The sequence below is a fragment of the Pollachius pollachius genome, assembly GCF_949987615.1.
Source record: "Pollachius pollachius genome assembly, chromosome: 13".
Classification (NCBI taxonomy): Eukaryota; Metazoa; Chordata; class Actinopteri; order Gadiformes; family Gadidae; genus Pollachius; species Pollachius pollachius.
In genome coordinates, this window is record NC_136946.1 from 11,016,640 (window position 1) to 11,032,124 (window position 15,485).

Below are 15,485 nucleotides of genomic sequence, written 5' to 3' on the forward strand. Positions count from 1 at the left end.
GAGTGTTGGTGTGTGTATGTGTGTGACAGAGTGAGAGAGCTGTCATTGACACAAATCTCAGTGTGAATAAAATGAGATTACCTAAAGGAGTTGTATAATAAACACAGAATCATTGAACAGAACTCCAACTGTATCACAAATGCATGGCTGATAAAAAAAATGGAGGGAGCGGGGGGAGGGAGCACAAATGCAGCACACACTTCATGGTTATCTTAAATGGCGTTGTTTGGAGGTTGAATAAATGTGAATCTGTTTCCAAGCCAGCTGGGTCACTCCACGTTTTGGGCATGACTATTAGTATTCTTGACTGGATAGCTGCTCACAAAGACAGGCAGTGGGCAAGTAGGACAGCTGCACGCTGGCCATTCACTCCGGAGAGTCTGCGTACAAAAAATCCCTTAGGGAAAATTAAAGGACATGGCACAGGCACGCTTGCTTTTTTAAAAATTTTCTCTTCTGCGTTTATCCTTCTCTCTTTTCAAGGATGAAAAGAGAAGTTGAAAACCACTAAGAAAAGGGCCAAAGAGAAGCCCTGGTGGGGTATAGTAAAGGTCACATTAAGATACTGTCAGTAGAAATGTTTCAAATGGTATAATTGTCGTGAAAGCAGGGCTGAAAACCACAGTGTGTGTTGATCCAACAGCAGTTGACGGCAGATCAAGGCTTGGCACTGGCTTGTTTTTGCCATCTTCCTCTTTCAGATCATCGTTATTATCATTGACTCATTTTTATCATGGCTTTGCACTGCTTTTAATTAGCAAAAAGAGTAGAGACAAGCGAGAAAGCTCTGCCATCACTGCGGAATATACCCAAATATACGAAAAACCACCAGAAATAATGGTAGTTAAGGGAGTTTGGTGACATACTGGTCAGCTATACAAACAAGGACAAAAACCTAGACCTATTGGGAAAAATCCTAGGGGATAATATGTTACAATTTCTAAATATGAAGCCTAATGGTTCAAACTAAAACATAAACAACAAAAACCATTGGTGCGTGTTTGGTAAACAAACATTTAAATGCTAAGTTGTGCGCGGTACCACAACTTGGTGGGTGGGCGCGGCGATTGTATGCTTCAAGGTCGATTTAGCTAATTACCTCAGGTAGCAGTGACCAGGGAAATTACTTCTGATCCCGGTTTAGCCAGGTCAGGCTTATGTGGGACAATAATTCACTGCTGAACCTGGCTTAGTGGACTGTGGGGCTAGAGCTCCCTGTGCTACTGTCTGCACATTTCTAATTTTCCAGGACAGCTACTGTGTCACCCGTTTTCCTAAGGAAGAGTTCCATTCTCTCTGTCGCCATCTCAAATTTTTTAATACTTTTCTTTCCTGTCGTCTCTCACATTGTGATAGGAAGCCATTGACATTATTTTATTAACGGTAGCCAATCCCAAAGCAAAATGGGTATGACATACTTAATATAATCATCGGACCCTCCTTGAATGAGTTCTGGCTCATGTCCTGTTGAGAAAATTCACGACTCAACACTTTCAGATCTGTAGTATGCCTGACCAAATGCTCATTGGTGCATCCTTAATTAGAACCACTCCATTTCTTTATGTTGCATGCATCATCACATTTTTGTGATATATGAGCTACCATATAAACCATTTACTGCTTTCACATCACCTACGTGGCAAAATCTCCGAAATCAAAGGCAATTTTTCAAAAACATATTTGAATGAATCACTGCATCCCTTTCTTAGACTTTGCCTTTGCTATATTTTAAAATGGCTGTGGCAGGGTACCACATTAAGACAAGGAAACCTTCTGCATTCCCCATTACATAAGAGATGTCATATATTATTCTTCTCCACTCTCACTCTACCTGTCCTTTAGTGATGACCTTGCAATGAGTCTTAAGGTCAAACCATGGGCCAGGGGAATGCTTGTAATTTACTTAAACTTGCCTGTGGCACAACTCTCTTTTTTAAAGAGAGGGCAGGAAGGCACATTCATAAAATAATTCAACACAATTAGATACATATAGTTATTGCAAAGTATAATGGAATATTTTATGGTTATTGTATTGGTACCATATTGCTGAATGAACTAGGCTACCATGTTAAGTGAATTAGAAGGTTTTTTATTATCATATTCCCAATGTATATGTAGTCTATATAAGTACATTTTCTTCACCAAATCCACATCCATTAGTTCGCTTGAAGATATCTTACGATTGCAGTGCATTGGATCCCACAAAAAAACACCGCCAGCCGATTTGCTTTCAGGTCAGGCTGATAGACAGATTGATGTGGCAGGGGGAAAAGAGCAGTGAAGTAGGCTAACACAGGTAGGATGCATTCTGGAGCCCGTTAACTAAGGCTAATATAGCTCACATTAAAAAAATATGCATGACCTTAGTAGCCAAGACAAGGCAATTCGTTAATTCATTTATTCATTAATACTCGGTCATTACTTTTTAATAGCCAAAAGTAGCCTTGAACTTGTTAGTAAATTAGGCTACTACGTGACACTAATGAAAATAACCAAAAGTAGACGGCAAGGCGGATGATGGATTTAAGAAAGCGTCAGCCTACCGGATTCCCCTTAAAAGCATTTCAGCTGATGAAATCAATCTTTGGTGAGGTTTCTCTCTGTCCGTTGACCGTTTCCAGTGAACTTGGCGCAGTGCGTAGACTTCAGTGCACTGCGACGTCGACGACCACGAGTGTGCAGGCGACGTGTTCTGCGCAGGTAGGGGAACTTCAGCGTCCGGCCGGCTCCAGAGGACGTCGAGAAAGAGAGACCTCCGCCAAAGTGAAGCCAAATATGAACCACTGAACAGCCCACTTTCGTAGGACCCCCCACCAAACAATCAGAATGAAGACAGTGCATGCTTGAGTCAAAAGGGGGGCGGGGGAGTGGTGACATCTAGAAAATAACTAATGTCGCGGGCTGTTTAGTGATGACGGTGACTGTGTACTTTCAGCCAATAACGTTTAGCTGCATTTTAAAACGAGAGACGCACAGTGCGCCTCGGAATAAACCGAGCACCACGGAGAGTTTGGGTCAATGCGGTGGCGCTGATATCGGTACGGAGGCTCCCGCAGGTACGCGCTCTACTGCGGGGATGTTGCAGCTCAGCCCCGCTGGTTGGAGAGAGAAGCGAAGGGTATTCTGGTGGGATTACTGAGAGCGACTATGCTTACTGATATGTGTTTTAGATGTGTTATTTTCGTTCTGTATTCCCACTCTTTTCAGTGTATGGTAATACTTTGTTCCATTGACTTTGGATGTATGGATAATGACTTTTGTATCAAAACTGCCTATGATAATATATAGGCCCAGGCTGCTGGATTAAAGTTTTTATTTTATTTTATTGTATTGTCTTTCAAATTACAGGTTATTTTAGTTTGCCTTAGACATCAAATATTTTTTTTGTTAGATGCAATTATTCACAGTCCCGGCCGTAAACCCGGTTTAAAACCTTTTGAGGAATCACAAGCATCCTTGCAAATAATCACAATCATGAGCATCCTCGGAAAGAAGCAAAAAATAAACAATACGATGATAATACCGCATGGCCTAGGGCTCGCCATCAGCTGGTGTTTGGCCGTGCGCCATAGCCTTACTATCCTCTTGGCACCACCATGTTTAATCGATTTATCCTACGAAATCGGACACTTAAACACTTTATTGAGTCAACGGAGTCCTTCGTTTAAGAAAGGTGAGAAAGGTGGAATATATATGTCACAGGCTGGGTTGCATCAACCGTGGGTCCAGGGCTTGAGAGAGAGAGAGAGAGAGAGAGAGAGAGAGAGAGAGAGAGAGAGAGAGAGAGAGAGAGAGAGAGAGAGAGAGAGAGAGAGAGAGAGAGAGAGAGAGAGAGAGAGAGAGTGTGTGTGTGTGTGTGTGTGTGTGTGTGTGTGTGTGTGTGACCTCGGTGACCTTAGCTGGCTATGGGTATTCTTGTAATTCAAATCAGAAGATTTCTGAATGGAAGCAGAGCCCCCCTTTAATAATAATATAAATAAATAAATGCATTATTTATGGCAGGCTTACATGGCCTGAGTGCATAGAACCTAGCCTACTCTATAGGCCTAATCTTTAAAATACATTTTGAAATATCAGATCATGATTCTGCACTGAAATTCTACACTGGTGATAAAACATGAATCACGTTATCTAAGCTGAACTGGAACTATTCATTATGAATATAGGCTATATCCTCAAAGAAATAAATAGATCACTTTTCTCCCCATTCATTTAAAATGATGTGTATCCTGTGTACAAGAATGCACCGAGAGAAAGTCTAAATTAGATCAAACGTAATCAATAGTTACACAGAAAGTCATGCTTCAGATCTCAGAGGCAGGCTGAAGTTATGGTTTCCAACAACAATAATTACAGTCCAATGTCATACTGCTCCTGGGATGAGGTCATTGAGTTGCTTGGCAGTGGGAAACCTTCTCTGAATTAAATGTTTCTTTAATTATTTTTCTTAGTTGTGTACCAATATTGACATCTAAAAGGTGTAATACACGTGTTTACAAGAAGATTAAGTGATTTGTGGCTAACTGACAGGTCAAATGTGCATTGGCGGTAGTGTTCTATGTTCATGGTTACCTGGCAAGGATGTTCCGTGGTGGTTGCTAGCATGTTGCTAGGTGCTTGCTCAGTGGTTACTAAGGTGTTGCTAGGCACTTGCCTTGTAGTTGATTTAGGATCTGGGTTGTCTGGGATAAGGGGGTCTTGTGGCGTTGAGTGGCTGCTATGGTACTTGCTATGTGTGGTTGCTAGCGTGTTACAGGGATGGTTGCTAAAGTTGTCTGAGTGGTTGCTATGCGACCAAGCTAGGTGGTTGCTATGGTGTTCTGAGTGGCTGCTATGAGATTCCAGATAGTTGCCATGGTGTTGTGGCTGGTTGTTAGGATCTTCTGGGAGGCTTGTGTCATGTTCTTGGTTTTTGCTTAGTCAGCAAAACCGTCTCTTATATACTAGTACCTCCCCTCTTCCCACCAATTTTCCCTGTTCAATGCATTTCTACAGGAACATGCTCCCATGTCGACATTAAACAGCTCTTATTTCTTTGACCAGAATAGGACAGGAATAAACATAGTTGGACAGGACAAACATAATAGATTCATAGACATTTGCATAATCTGGAGTTTTTTTTGCAATACCTTAGTGTTCCAACAGTACTGTAGGTCTATTTGAATCATCACTTGTAAAACTAACAGCTGTGCTGACTCTGCCTATACAGTCTCATCTTTTCTGCCTGAATCACTGCCGGGTTCACTCAACTTGGTTACCGGCAATGGTAACCGAATGAATTGACTCACCAAATAAGGCAATGAAAGACAATGGGCCAGGGTGGATTATTAACCTATTTTGCACGTCCATGCCCATGACGTGCACGCCCAGACTGATAGAATGTTATACTTTTTAACATTACATAGTTAGCGCAAAGAAACGCCCACAACCTAACTTTTAAAACACCAGTCACCCCTTGCCTTCATCCCATTAAAGTTAAGTCCTGATCCTCATGCAGTGATGAAAAAAAAAAAAAAAACCAATCATTCTCTCCTCCTTTAAAACAGGAAACCTCAAAAGTCTTGTTTCCGCTGACTTGCTTTTTTCCCCCTCCCTCCGGGGATGCGAGTGGCAGCAGCATTGTGGGAGAAAGCTTAAAGAGCTGGGAATAGAAGCCGTGCTCCACATCATCATCATCCCCTTCTCCTTGTTGCATCACCCAAACCAACGCTTCACCAATCTTTACATGTAACACCGGGCCACCAACCAAAATGTAGGCGACAACATGTGGACAGACAGTGGAACTGTGACGCACTTCATATCCCTGACGCATCCCTTTTGGGCGTTCTAGTAAGCTATAGATGCCTCTGCAGCTGTAGACCTGGTACCTACTAAATTTAGACACAGCATGTATTAATAGGATAGTGGCTGCAAAAACAGTGATGGCAAGAGAAAAGTAAAGAAGGGGCTATTTTTCTCTATCTTCAGTACACAGATGTTAACATATAGAGCTGAAGTGGCTCTTAGTGAACTGCACCGAAAGCTCGTAATCCCATGCTATGATAAATGGATGGAAGAATTATTGGGTCTTGAAAGCTGACACAAGCATTGCATTAAAAGTTAGGATTTATTGCTTGTAAAAACTGTTCCAGGTTGTCTGAGTGTGTTATATCGGATAATAAATTATATTAAATGCTAACTTAATACAACACACTCACACGACCTGTATACAATATATATAAATTATATATATATATATATATATATATATACACACATTATGTTTTATTGTGTAAGGGCTATGATTAACAGCCCCAGATAATCGGTTTTAAATGTTTTGTAGCCCTTGGACCAGAAGTTAACAGTCACCCCATATGACTGGAAGGAGTTAAGTATTCTGACAAACCACAGTAATAAGTTTGGGGGAAAGATAGTCTATTGCGGGAAATTGTACCACTATTCCAGTTAATTGGACATCCCAACCGAAGATCCCTCATGGCTCAGAATTAAAGCAAACAACCATAAAACAGTAAGGACTGTAGCTAGACATTGACATTGAGCCACAGGTCTGCACAAAGACCATGCTGACTAACCAGAAAGAAAGAACCTTTGAGAAATCACAAGCAATCCAGAGAAGGGCCTGGATCAAATCCCAGCACACAGACGGAGGCATCTGGAAAGTGAAAGATGCCCACGTCTCAGACCGCTACCCTTCCCTTACGTAGCAGCTCAGGGATCAATGACTAAGGACTATGGTGTATTAAATGGCTCTTGTGTGTCTCTTCTTAATGTCTAACAAAGGCAAGGCAGACTAAAAGGGCAAAACCAGTCATAAAAGAGGATCCACTTGAGATAAAGTGAAGTGCTTCTTTTTAAACTTTGTATATTTGTTCATTTCCTGTGCCGTGCTGATTTCTAATGAATTGGTCAGTGCTCTTTTTAAGGAGTTTATGAGTCATACTTTCCAGTGTCAAACAAGGATAATGGGAGGCTTCTGTTGAAGCTGCTCATTTGTGAAACCTCGTCCACACGGTATTTCCTTTTGGAGTTCCTCCATTACCTGGTATGACTGTCTACCAACTTTTGAAAAAGAAAAAAAATTTAAAAAGAAAGTTGTGGTGTTGGGCATGGTGCCTTGGCAGCTCTGGGACAGTACTACCTTTCCACAGCATTAATTACACATCGGGGGGCAGTAATACCAGTAAGCTACTTGCTACCTCATACATCATCGGCTTGAGGTGGTTAGACGGGCAGCGGCGGACGGTAGGGACAGAACCCAACATAAGCTATGACTAGGCATATTTCAACAGTTGAACCAATCCTACCACCGCTGAAACTACTTACAGGCGTGCGCTATAGAAGTGCTTCGACGAGGGAGTCAATGATCGTGTGTTGTCTAATAAATTAACGTTATAAAATGAACAAAGCATGCATACTGTAATCATTTATCAAACTTCATGAAATGTAAATGTATTTGCTCCACAATCTTAATGTTCCTTTTCGAAATCTTAGGAAGATTTAGGAAAGGATTACTGTCTGCGCCATGTATGAATTGATTGTTTTGCACTTAATGATGTACAGTCCTAAATAAATTCCAAACCTTTACACAACTAGTTTAGGTGTATGATTTATTTTTTTAAAGAGAAAAAAAAATAATACCATCTTTGTTACCATTAATCATTTCAGGTAGAAACCATCTGGGATGCAGGGTATAATGACAACTCTGTTGAAGTATTCATTTCCCCCCCATCGTGGGTTTCGGCATAAGAAATTCCACATAACCAATTTTGTGTGATTGTTATCGTGTCCCATTCCAAATATGCCCCTTCAGCAGTTCGAGAAATAGCTCTGCATCTTCATGTGCCGTGGGAAAGAGACAGTGAGTCTGAGTGAGGGCCTCTCTTCGGTTCCTCAAACTCAGTACCAGTAAGACCTCCGGGGCCGTCGCTGCTCCTGGATACCCAGCCTCTCCATCACCTCCTCCTCCAGGGTTTTCAACGATGGCACGTAGGTCTTCTCTAGAGTGTCGTCCGGACTGGTGTCTTTCGGCCCGTCTGCAAAGCCATACATAGTCATGGTTCAGAATAATGTCAACAAGGAAATTATGCAATGTCTCGGCAAGCACAAAATGCTAATTGGTGATCCACATTTTGTGCAACTCGGCAAAGCCATAAACACTTAAAGCGGTCAGCGGGATGGAATAAATGTTTTATTGCCCGTAATAACAAGAAGTGTACTTTATGGCGTTATGTCATGTCTACTAGTATTCGGGCCCCGTGAGGATTAAGAAGTCATAATTGAAAGCTGTGCATGAAATAAATAAGTCATCACTACAAAATCAATTTCAATCAAGCCAAAGCCATAATGGCCACCGCTGCACACCTTTCCACTGCTGCGTCACAATGCCATCGCAGCGCTCAGAGATGGGCTTGGGGATGATTCGACCCGTTCTGGAGGAAACCCGCACCTTCTCTCCTTCCTCTGTGAACTTCCATTCTATCGGTGTTGGCTTCCTGAAAAGAGCGCTAAGGTCATCAAAACGACTCCCTCATAAACACACACATTAGCTATGGCAAAGATTTCTAGTGCCATCGATGTCACTATTAATCTGTTACTGTATTTCTCTAGTTACTGTAAGGATTACCTGTCTGTGGGGTCGATCAGGGTTACGTTTTCAAGCAACAACGGAGCCTCACTGGCTATGTATGTGCCACGGTAGTCCCATGTTTTTCCAATGTACCTGAAATGCTGAGAGTAGAAATGGCAGCGGTACAGAAGTCAAGGCAAGCAGCTGAATTTAAGCATCTCAGCCCATGCTTGGAGAACGTCGTCTGGCTCCATCTAATGGATTTAAGTAGTACATGTGGGACTATTGAGGAAAGCTATGTTATAAAAAAGAATATTGAGGAATGCATAACAAATTCTGTTCGTTTCATTAGCTGTATTATACTGTAAGCATAACAATAATAAACAAACAGTCTCGTATGGGTAAATGAGTTGTTCTTACCGTGTTAAGCCCCTCCAGAACAACCCAGTTTCTTTTTCGGATGACTTGGACCACCTTTCCTTGCTTCCCTTTGTCCTTACCAGCTAGAATCTCAACCTGAAATAGGGTGGCACAGTAACAGACAGTAAAGCATATATATGCGTTCATCTTAACATACTTTTGAAGAGCAAAACAAGTAGTTTAACTCACAGTGTCGCCTTTGAAAACAGACCAGTCTTGAGAGGCTATTGGTTCAATGAACACCTTTCTCCTCTTCTTGCCCAGTGGATTACGCTTTTTTGCTGCTTCTGTCCAAGGCCTGCTCATTCCATAGCGATAGTCCTTGGGCAAAACAACCTTGGCTGCCATCGAAAGAAAAGCTGTAAGACGCATTCTGCTTAAAACTGATTGGTGAACAAGTTGTCTTGGTGCGTGTCCAGATTCTCTCCTACTCCTCTTGTAAAGGAACACTTCTGGGCAATGCTAATATTATCCCGTTTGCTGGATGATGCATATCAATATGTGTCACGATCAGAGTGGTCCCACATAAATAAGAAAGATTAATTCATTCTAGCTAAATGGATATATACAGCAGTGCATGAGTCCGGGATGCTCTTGGTTCAATGTCACATGGACACAGGTCAAGAAACGAGTTCGATTTCATCACCGCCCCCTAGTGGAATGGAGGACACGGTTTATAATATAAACCTAATACATTTATTAAATCTCCTCCTTATACACTCCTTATAGTGTTCACCTATCCGGATTTGCAAAATATCTGAGGAATTTGAATTGCTCTTTAAATCAGCCCAAGCTTTTTCTAGGCAGGAATCTGTTTCTAGAGGCTGAATAATAATGCTTTTGTATTGTATTCATAAGCACACTGTTCTATTCTTCCAAAAAGCTTTTGTGTCGACATGCTAGGGAAACTTAATTCAAGATTGATAATAAAAGACATAACACAGGTATTTTTCTATTCAACATATTTATTAAATGTACTGTCTACAACTGCTTATACGCAGTATACTAAACTTGAATGGTAGTCAGCAAAAACAGAGAAATGAATGCAGAAACACTACCAATCTAAGTTATTTCTTCAGTAAGTCTTTAGTTGTGAAGCATGGGGCCATATCCCTTCTATGCTCAATAAATCAGTGGCAACAGTAGTGGTTGGTGACATGAATAGAGGATGTCTGCTTGGGAGAACGGCAGTTAAACTTAACCATTCCAGGTTACCGTTACTTGTGGATTTTTGTTTTGTTTTTTTAAAGGATTTATATCATCATTGACCCACATTAGATTTATAATCGGTTCATACATGTTTAAAAAACATGTATGAAAGAAACATAAGTAACTTTGAAACAGACTAATGGTGTGGAAGAATGAAAACATAACTGCATTTAATTTTAAAAAATGAAAAATGCATATGCAGGATTAAATGAGATGTCTTTGGGAATGATACAATCAATTTACTTACGGGCAATAGGGCTTAATTACAGGGTTATATCATGTCTGGATTCAATTGTATGCATTATCAATGTACTACAGCATTCTTAGCAACTTAGAAATACAAGATACGTTGTACCACCATTGTAAAATGCTCCCCAAAATGTACATTTAACTATAACCCCAAAAACACTGTTCAAAATTATGGGGGAAAAAAAAACAAAGAGCTACATTTAACATCAAAATGCATTTCCAAATGCAATTTCTCCACTTTCTAACACCCAAAATGTACACAATAATATTTGGGAATGTCTGTCTGCTTTCATTAATGCATGTCATCGACAGGGCAATGGGCACAGAGGAAAATCATCAACACCATCAAAATGTTCACTTTATTTTTTTCCTTTTTTAAAAGATTCTTTCCAAAAAAAACGATACCCTTGTGAAATTGTCGGTGGGATTCAGTGACATTAACAGCACAACATGGTTACCAACTATAAAGCATGCAAAAGCAATCAAAAGAAATAAAGACTTCATAAGCAAGTACGTTTCCTACATTGAACAAGACGACATTGTACTAGCGACGACTTTTGTGAAAGATAAAACACTGAAGAAACTGAAATATGTCGAGAGGCTAGGTGAGACAAATGAAAGAGAAATTAAACCTTGACTGCATAAACGCTGTGTTGAGGCTAAAATCGAAAGGTAAGATGTACTTTATGAAGCACCGAAGTCCAACCAAATGGTCAGACGGGAGATTTAGCGATACGTGATTAGGGATGAAAGCATTCTTTCTTTCTCCACAAAAACACAAGACTATTTTTGGAATTTAAGTATTACTAGAAATTTGTATGTCCATGTTAGCTCACAGAAATAAACCATGTTTGACACCTAGCGTATGTGATTATGTAATTGCACTTGGAAATAAAAAATATATATACACACCACCAAATCCCATGTATAAATGAGCATTAAATTGCTCCATTCAAATTGTTTGAAATCAGATTAGGAAACTTTAAACTCTGGGATATATAATACCCCAAAATGACAAATAAATGTTTTGGTTATTTTTTTTTTCTATACAAACACTTTAGCTTTTAAAACTCTTCTATTGGATAACAGCCGAAATCTAGCATCCTGCAGTGCAATCAATTTGGCGCCTCGGATTCCATTCAATTCCAGGTTCTCGATTTCCATTTGCTGTTAGGCACTCTCCGTCACAGGCTAGAAGGAGAATGGGGGATAGCGCAACAAAATGATTAGTCCATACAATTTCTAAACAATATTGTTTTTCCCTTTTCCCACCCCTTGACAGGTGACGCACCTTGTCTGCGGTTAGCTTTTCCTCCACGGGCGCATCGCTCTTAGACTCTGCTTTCGACTCGCTCTGTGAGGAGAGTGCGGCAGATGGAGGCCCCGCCACGTTGTTGGCTTTGGCCTCTGCGTTGGACTTCTTGTCGTCTGCCTTCGAGTCGCCTTCCCCTCCTGTGTCCTTCAGACGCTTGGGAGACGCCTAGCAGAAGGACAAGAGGATACGGCCGGAGCATGCATGACTGGAAGATCACTTTAGGTTTTTTTGTTTTTATTTCAGATTCATTTTTGCATTTTTAAGCTTTATTAGAGTGAGATAGACAGGAAAGTATTGGAGATAGAGGGGAGGACAGGCAGCAAAGGACCACGGGCAGGAATCGAACCTGCGTTGCTGCGATCAGGACTGAGCCTTGATGGTACGCGTCCTACCCAGGGAGCCACGCTTGTAACTATCTAGTAGCGGTTTAGTTAATTACCATGTCTTTCTGATTCCTACAGCTGCTCTTCACACTGTAGTTGATATTATTTTTTAACTTTGTCATGCTGCACTGGGAATTGTTTGAGGTAACCCAACTTGATTGTATGATTTGATTGTCTTCTGCCTCACTTGTGAAGACGCTAGACCAAAAGGTTCTCCCCCCTCTTCCAACGGCACCGTGGAAGCTTACCTCTGTTGACTCCCCTGCCTTCCGCTTGGCCCCGCCTCGTTCGTTCTTCTCGTCGATGACCAGGGCACCCTCGTCTTCATCGCTGCTGCCCTCTGCCTCAGCCTTCTCCACAGCAACAGCCTCCTGTTTCCCATCGGCCAAGCTTTCCTTCTCTTCAGCCTAAGTGGGGAAAATATGTTTATTACTTTTATTTTGCTCTACAATTAACCCATCATCTTATCTTAAAACAGGGTGTCATATAACGGGAGTCTATAGTATTGTATGATGCATTATAACATTTTCTTTGTGCAGCCTAAATGCAGACTCACACTTAGATATTGATGGAGCACAGTGGTTAAAATTGACCCAAGATTGTGATCACATTAGCAAATCACAGAAAAGCTCTTGATTCTGATCAAAACCCTGGTTTTATTTGGTTGGTGGTTTTACTTAGAATTAATAGAGATTTGCAAGCCAAAACTCCCTTGACCCTGGGCTGGTTAGGCAAATTCAAAATACATAAATCTCAATGAATGCTTTTAACGAGCTTGTGTTGAGTGTCTAACTGGATAGGCTCTCCTCCAGATTTTTTTTATTATTGTATCCTATAAAACTCTCCAACCTCAGGGCCATCTTTCAAAAGTTGTTCCTATGTATAGCCGATCAAATTGACATTGCCGTTTAACAAGCATACATAGACAAATCATTGATAGCGTCTAGTGTGCAGCCAGAAAGATGTGCCAAGCCTTTGACACGCACCTCGTAGGCCTCATGCGTCACTGTGGGGTTGTTCTCAATCTCCCAGAGCCCCTCACTGAAGCCTTTCCTTTTGGTGGGTTTTCCAAACTTCTCCTTGGATTCATCGTAGGGAAACAGATCTTTGGCCCCAAGGAATGCCCTGGAGTAGAAAAACAGGACACTGATTATTCTGACCCCACAAGGTTAACCGTCGTGAGGGTATTTACACTTCAGTGCACCACCTTCCCTCTTCCGTTAAATGGGTTCACAAAAGAACAACTCCATACATACATACATTCTTTTTGCATACAAATATCCCCAAACATATATACATTGACCTTTTTATGTACATGTTTTTAATAACATGAGAATGATGCAGCCATCGGGACCACGCTTAACTCACGTTTCATGTGTGCCAAAGAAGAACACCTGATACTTGTTGGAGGGTGACTTCACTGCTCCTTCGGGCAACTCGTCAATCTGTGATCCAACAGATAAAAACTTACCGATCCCATATATATATAAATGTAAATATGACAGTGAAGTTGTGCCCAAACACGATAGTCAATCAGATACAGACACAGAACAAGTGTGTGCCATACAGAGTTAGTCAGTGTTGACTTGGAGGTTTCCAGCCTCTTTGAAATGGGCATTCAAAGATGAGGCCAGTTTGTCAAGTTACACCAGGTAGGGCATGTAATAAGACAACAAAATACAGCAAAGGAGGGAAATGCTAATCATTGAACAAGGACACAATAATCATGGAACAATATTAGGTGTTATGCACACACTTTTTACTATAACACTAACACTATAATGTGGATCATTGTATTTCCTAAACTGGTCCAATTATTTGAATAGCCTTCCCCAGTAATTTATGGGAATGATTGGAGAGAGGGATACACAGTCACCTACTTTCATTTAAGTGGTGCAGTTTACTCAGAATGACTGTATACAAATTTGTGTGGCTAGACAGGTAGCGCCCACGCTCAGTCGGTGGCATTATAGTCTAAGGAACGAGTGGACCATAATCATACTCATACAGGTAGACGCTTCCACTCAGTGGGAAATGTGCAGTTTCTGATTAGAACCGTGGACAGAAGGGCGATTACAAACTTCCAATTCTACACTGAACATAAACTAAACATGTTTCCAACAGCTGGTGAGCGACGTGGCTTCTTTTCAAAAGCACCACATGACCGTTGCCTCTACCCCCCAGCGAATGAACATACACATTCACGTTAGCGCACATAATGTGAACAACAGCATGTGTACCACGAATGTACCTTTTGTTACGGCAAGAGAGAGCCCGCGCCAGAACAACAGCCTACACGCACAGCCATTGGCAGTTGTAGGCGAGCTCGTGCAGTCTTCCCTAACGGATCCCGATTGATACCAAGTGAAACGGACTGGGGTCCAGGCGGCCCGCAACGTCAACGGCCGCCGGAGACGTTTCATGTTTTATAGTGAGCTAACACAACCGAGCTATGCTAATGGTAGCTAACCCACATGAGGCCTTACATGCATGGGCTATGAAAACTGAAACAGCCGTCCGTTGTCATCCATCAAAATAAAAAAAGGAGGAAAACAAAACAATCCTGAATGGTTGGTTGGTTGGTTGCTTACCCTCGCAGGCCAATGTGGATATCCCTTCATTTTGGCGAACACCAGATCACCAGGTTTGTATTCCCTTTGCCTATTCGACCTCGGCATGTTGGAGGGAATACGTGGAGATGTATGAGAGCGGACGGTAATAACGCTTGGTTTGGTATCCCGAAAAAACACCTGCAAATAAACAAACAACGCCGTGGTTTGAAGCAATAATATCAAATGCAAGGAAGGAACAACAAATGTGAAGAAATTATATTTCCGCAGTTTTTGTCCCTTCTTATCGATCTAAACGCTACAAATAATATTGTATAACCTGTAGGTCGCTTTAAAATGGATTTCAGATGATATTTTCCCGGTCGCGATCTTTGCTCTCTTGACTGTTTGGGTTTGAAATTGTAACCCGCTTCCCAATTCGTAGACGCACCCACTGGTTTCAGTGGCAGTTAATTCCAGCGCCCCTGTTGGTTGCGTACAGTATGCAACTAATGGACCTCCATTGACAAAATGCATTATTCTAGTTTGGGCAAAACTTGGTAAACGGTTCAGGTATAACCAGCAACGAGGCCATTAGAACGACGTATATGTACTCCAAACACCATCAGTGTGACGTGACATGATGCATTTAAGTTCAAGTAAATCATTTAATAAAAATGCATTTGGAGATGCAGATCCCACTGCACAACTGGGTGGCGGTCGTGAGCTGGAGGGCCTGGAGGTACATTGGGACAACACTAAGGTCAAAACGAAGAAGTAAACATGCGCGAGAA

At 41.5% G+C, this 15,485-nt stretch overlaps 2 protein-coding genes across 2 annotated transcripts; both read right to left on the reverse strand.

Annotated features, from left to right (window-relative positions):
• Window positions 1-7,590: 7,590 nt before the first annotated feature.
• mrpl24 (mitochondrial ribosomal protein L24) lies at window positions 7,591-9,589 on the reverse strand. Its single transcript, XM_079749209.1, has 5 exons — window positions 9,176-9,589; window positions 8,987-9,082; window positions 8,624-8,727; window positions 8,362-8,492; window positions 7,591-8,033 (listed from the first exon to the last, which is right to left on the reverse strand). Exons 1-5 carry the CDS (start codon window positions 9,356-9,358, stop codon window positions 7,897-7,899), a joined length of 651 nt encoding a protein of 216 aa, XP_079605335.1. The 5' UTR covers window positions 9,359-9,589; the 3' UTR covers window positions 7,591-7,896.
• Window positions 9,590-10,340: 751 nt separating this feature from the next.
• On the reverse strand, window positions 10,341-15,153 carry LOC307084466 (hepatoma-derived growth factor-like). Its single transcript, XM_079748862.1, has 7 exons — window positions 15,032-15,153; window positions 14,734-14,892; window positions 13,511-13,587; window positions 13,129-13,267; window positions 12,391-12,549; window positions 11,736-11,924; window positions 10,341-11,635 (listed from the first exon to the last, which is right to left on the reverse strand). The coding sequence occupies exons 2-7, from the start codon at window positions 14,818-14,820 to the stop codon at window positions 11,615-11,617; spliced, it is 672 nt and encodes a 223-aa protein (XP_079604988.1). The 5' UTR covers window positions 14,821-14,892; window positions 15,032-15,153; the 3' UTR covers window positions 10,341-11,614.
• Between the last annotated feature and the right edge of the window lie 332 nt (window positions 15,154-15,485).

What these genes read in the sequence shown, in the direction of transcription:
- mrpl24 (XM_079749209.1), bottom strand. Translation starts at nt 9,358, where the DNA reads ATGCGTCTTACAGCTTTTCTTTCGATGGCAGCCAAGGTTGTTTTGCCC. An exon ending in TTCTGGAGGGGCTTAACACG is followed by an intron (nt 8,728 to 8,986) that starts GTAAGAACAACT and finishes TTCTACTCTCAG; the next exon opens with CATTTCAGGTACATTGGAAA. An exon ending in TGTGACGCAGCAGTGGAAAG is followed by an intron (nt 8,034 to 8,361) that starts GTGTGCAGCGGT and finishes ATGGCTTTGCAG; the next exon opens with ACGGGCCGAAAGACACCAGT.
- LOC307084466 (XM_079748862.1), bottom strand. Translation starts at nt 14,820, where the DNA reads ATGCCGAGGTCGAATAGGCAAAGGGAATACAAACCTGGTGATCTGGTG. An exon ending in ATCCACATTGGCCTGCGAGG is followed by an intron (nt 13,588 to 14,733) that starts GTAAGCAACCAA and finishes GTTGGATCACAG; the next exon opens with ATTGACGAGTTGCCCGAAGG. An exon ending in AAAAGCTAACCGCAGACAAG is followed by an intron (nt 11,636 to 11,735) that starts GTGCGTCACCTG and finishes TTCTCCTTCTAG; the next exon opens with CCTGTGACGGAGAGTGCCTA.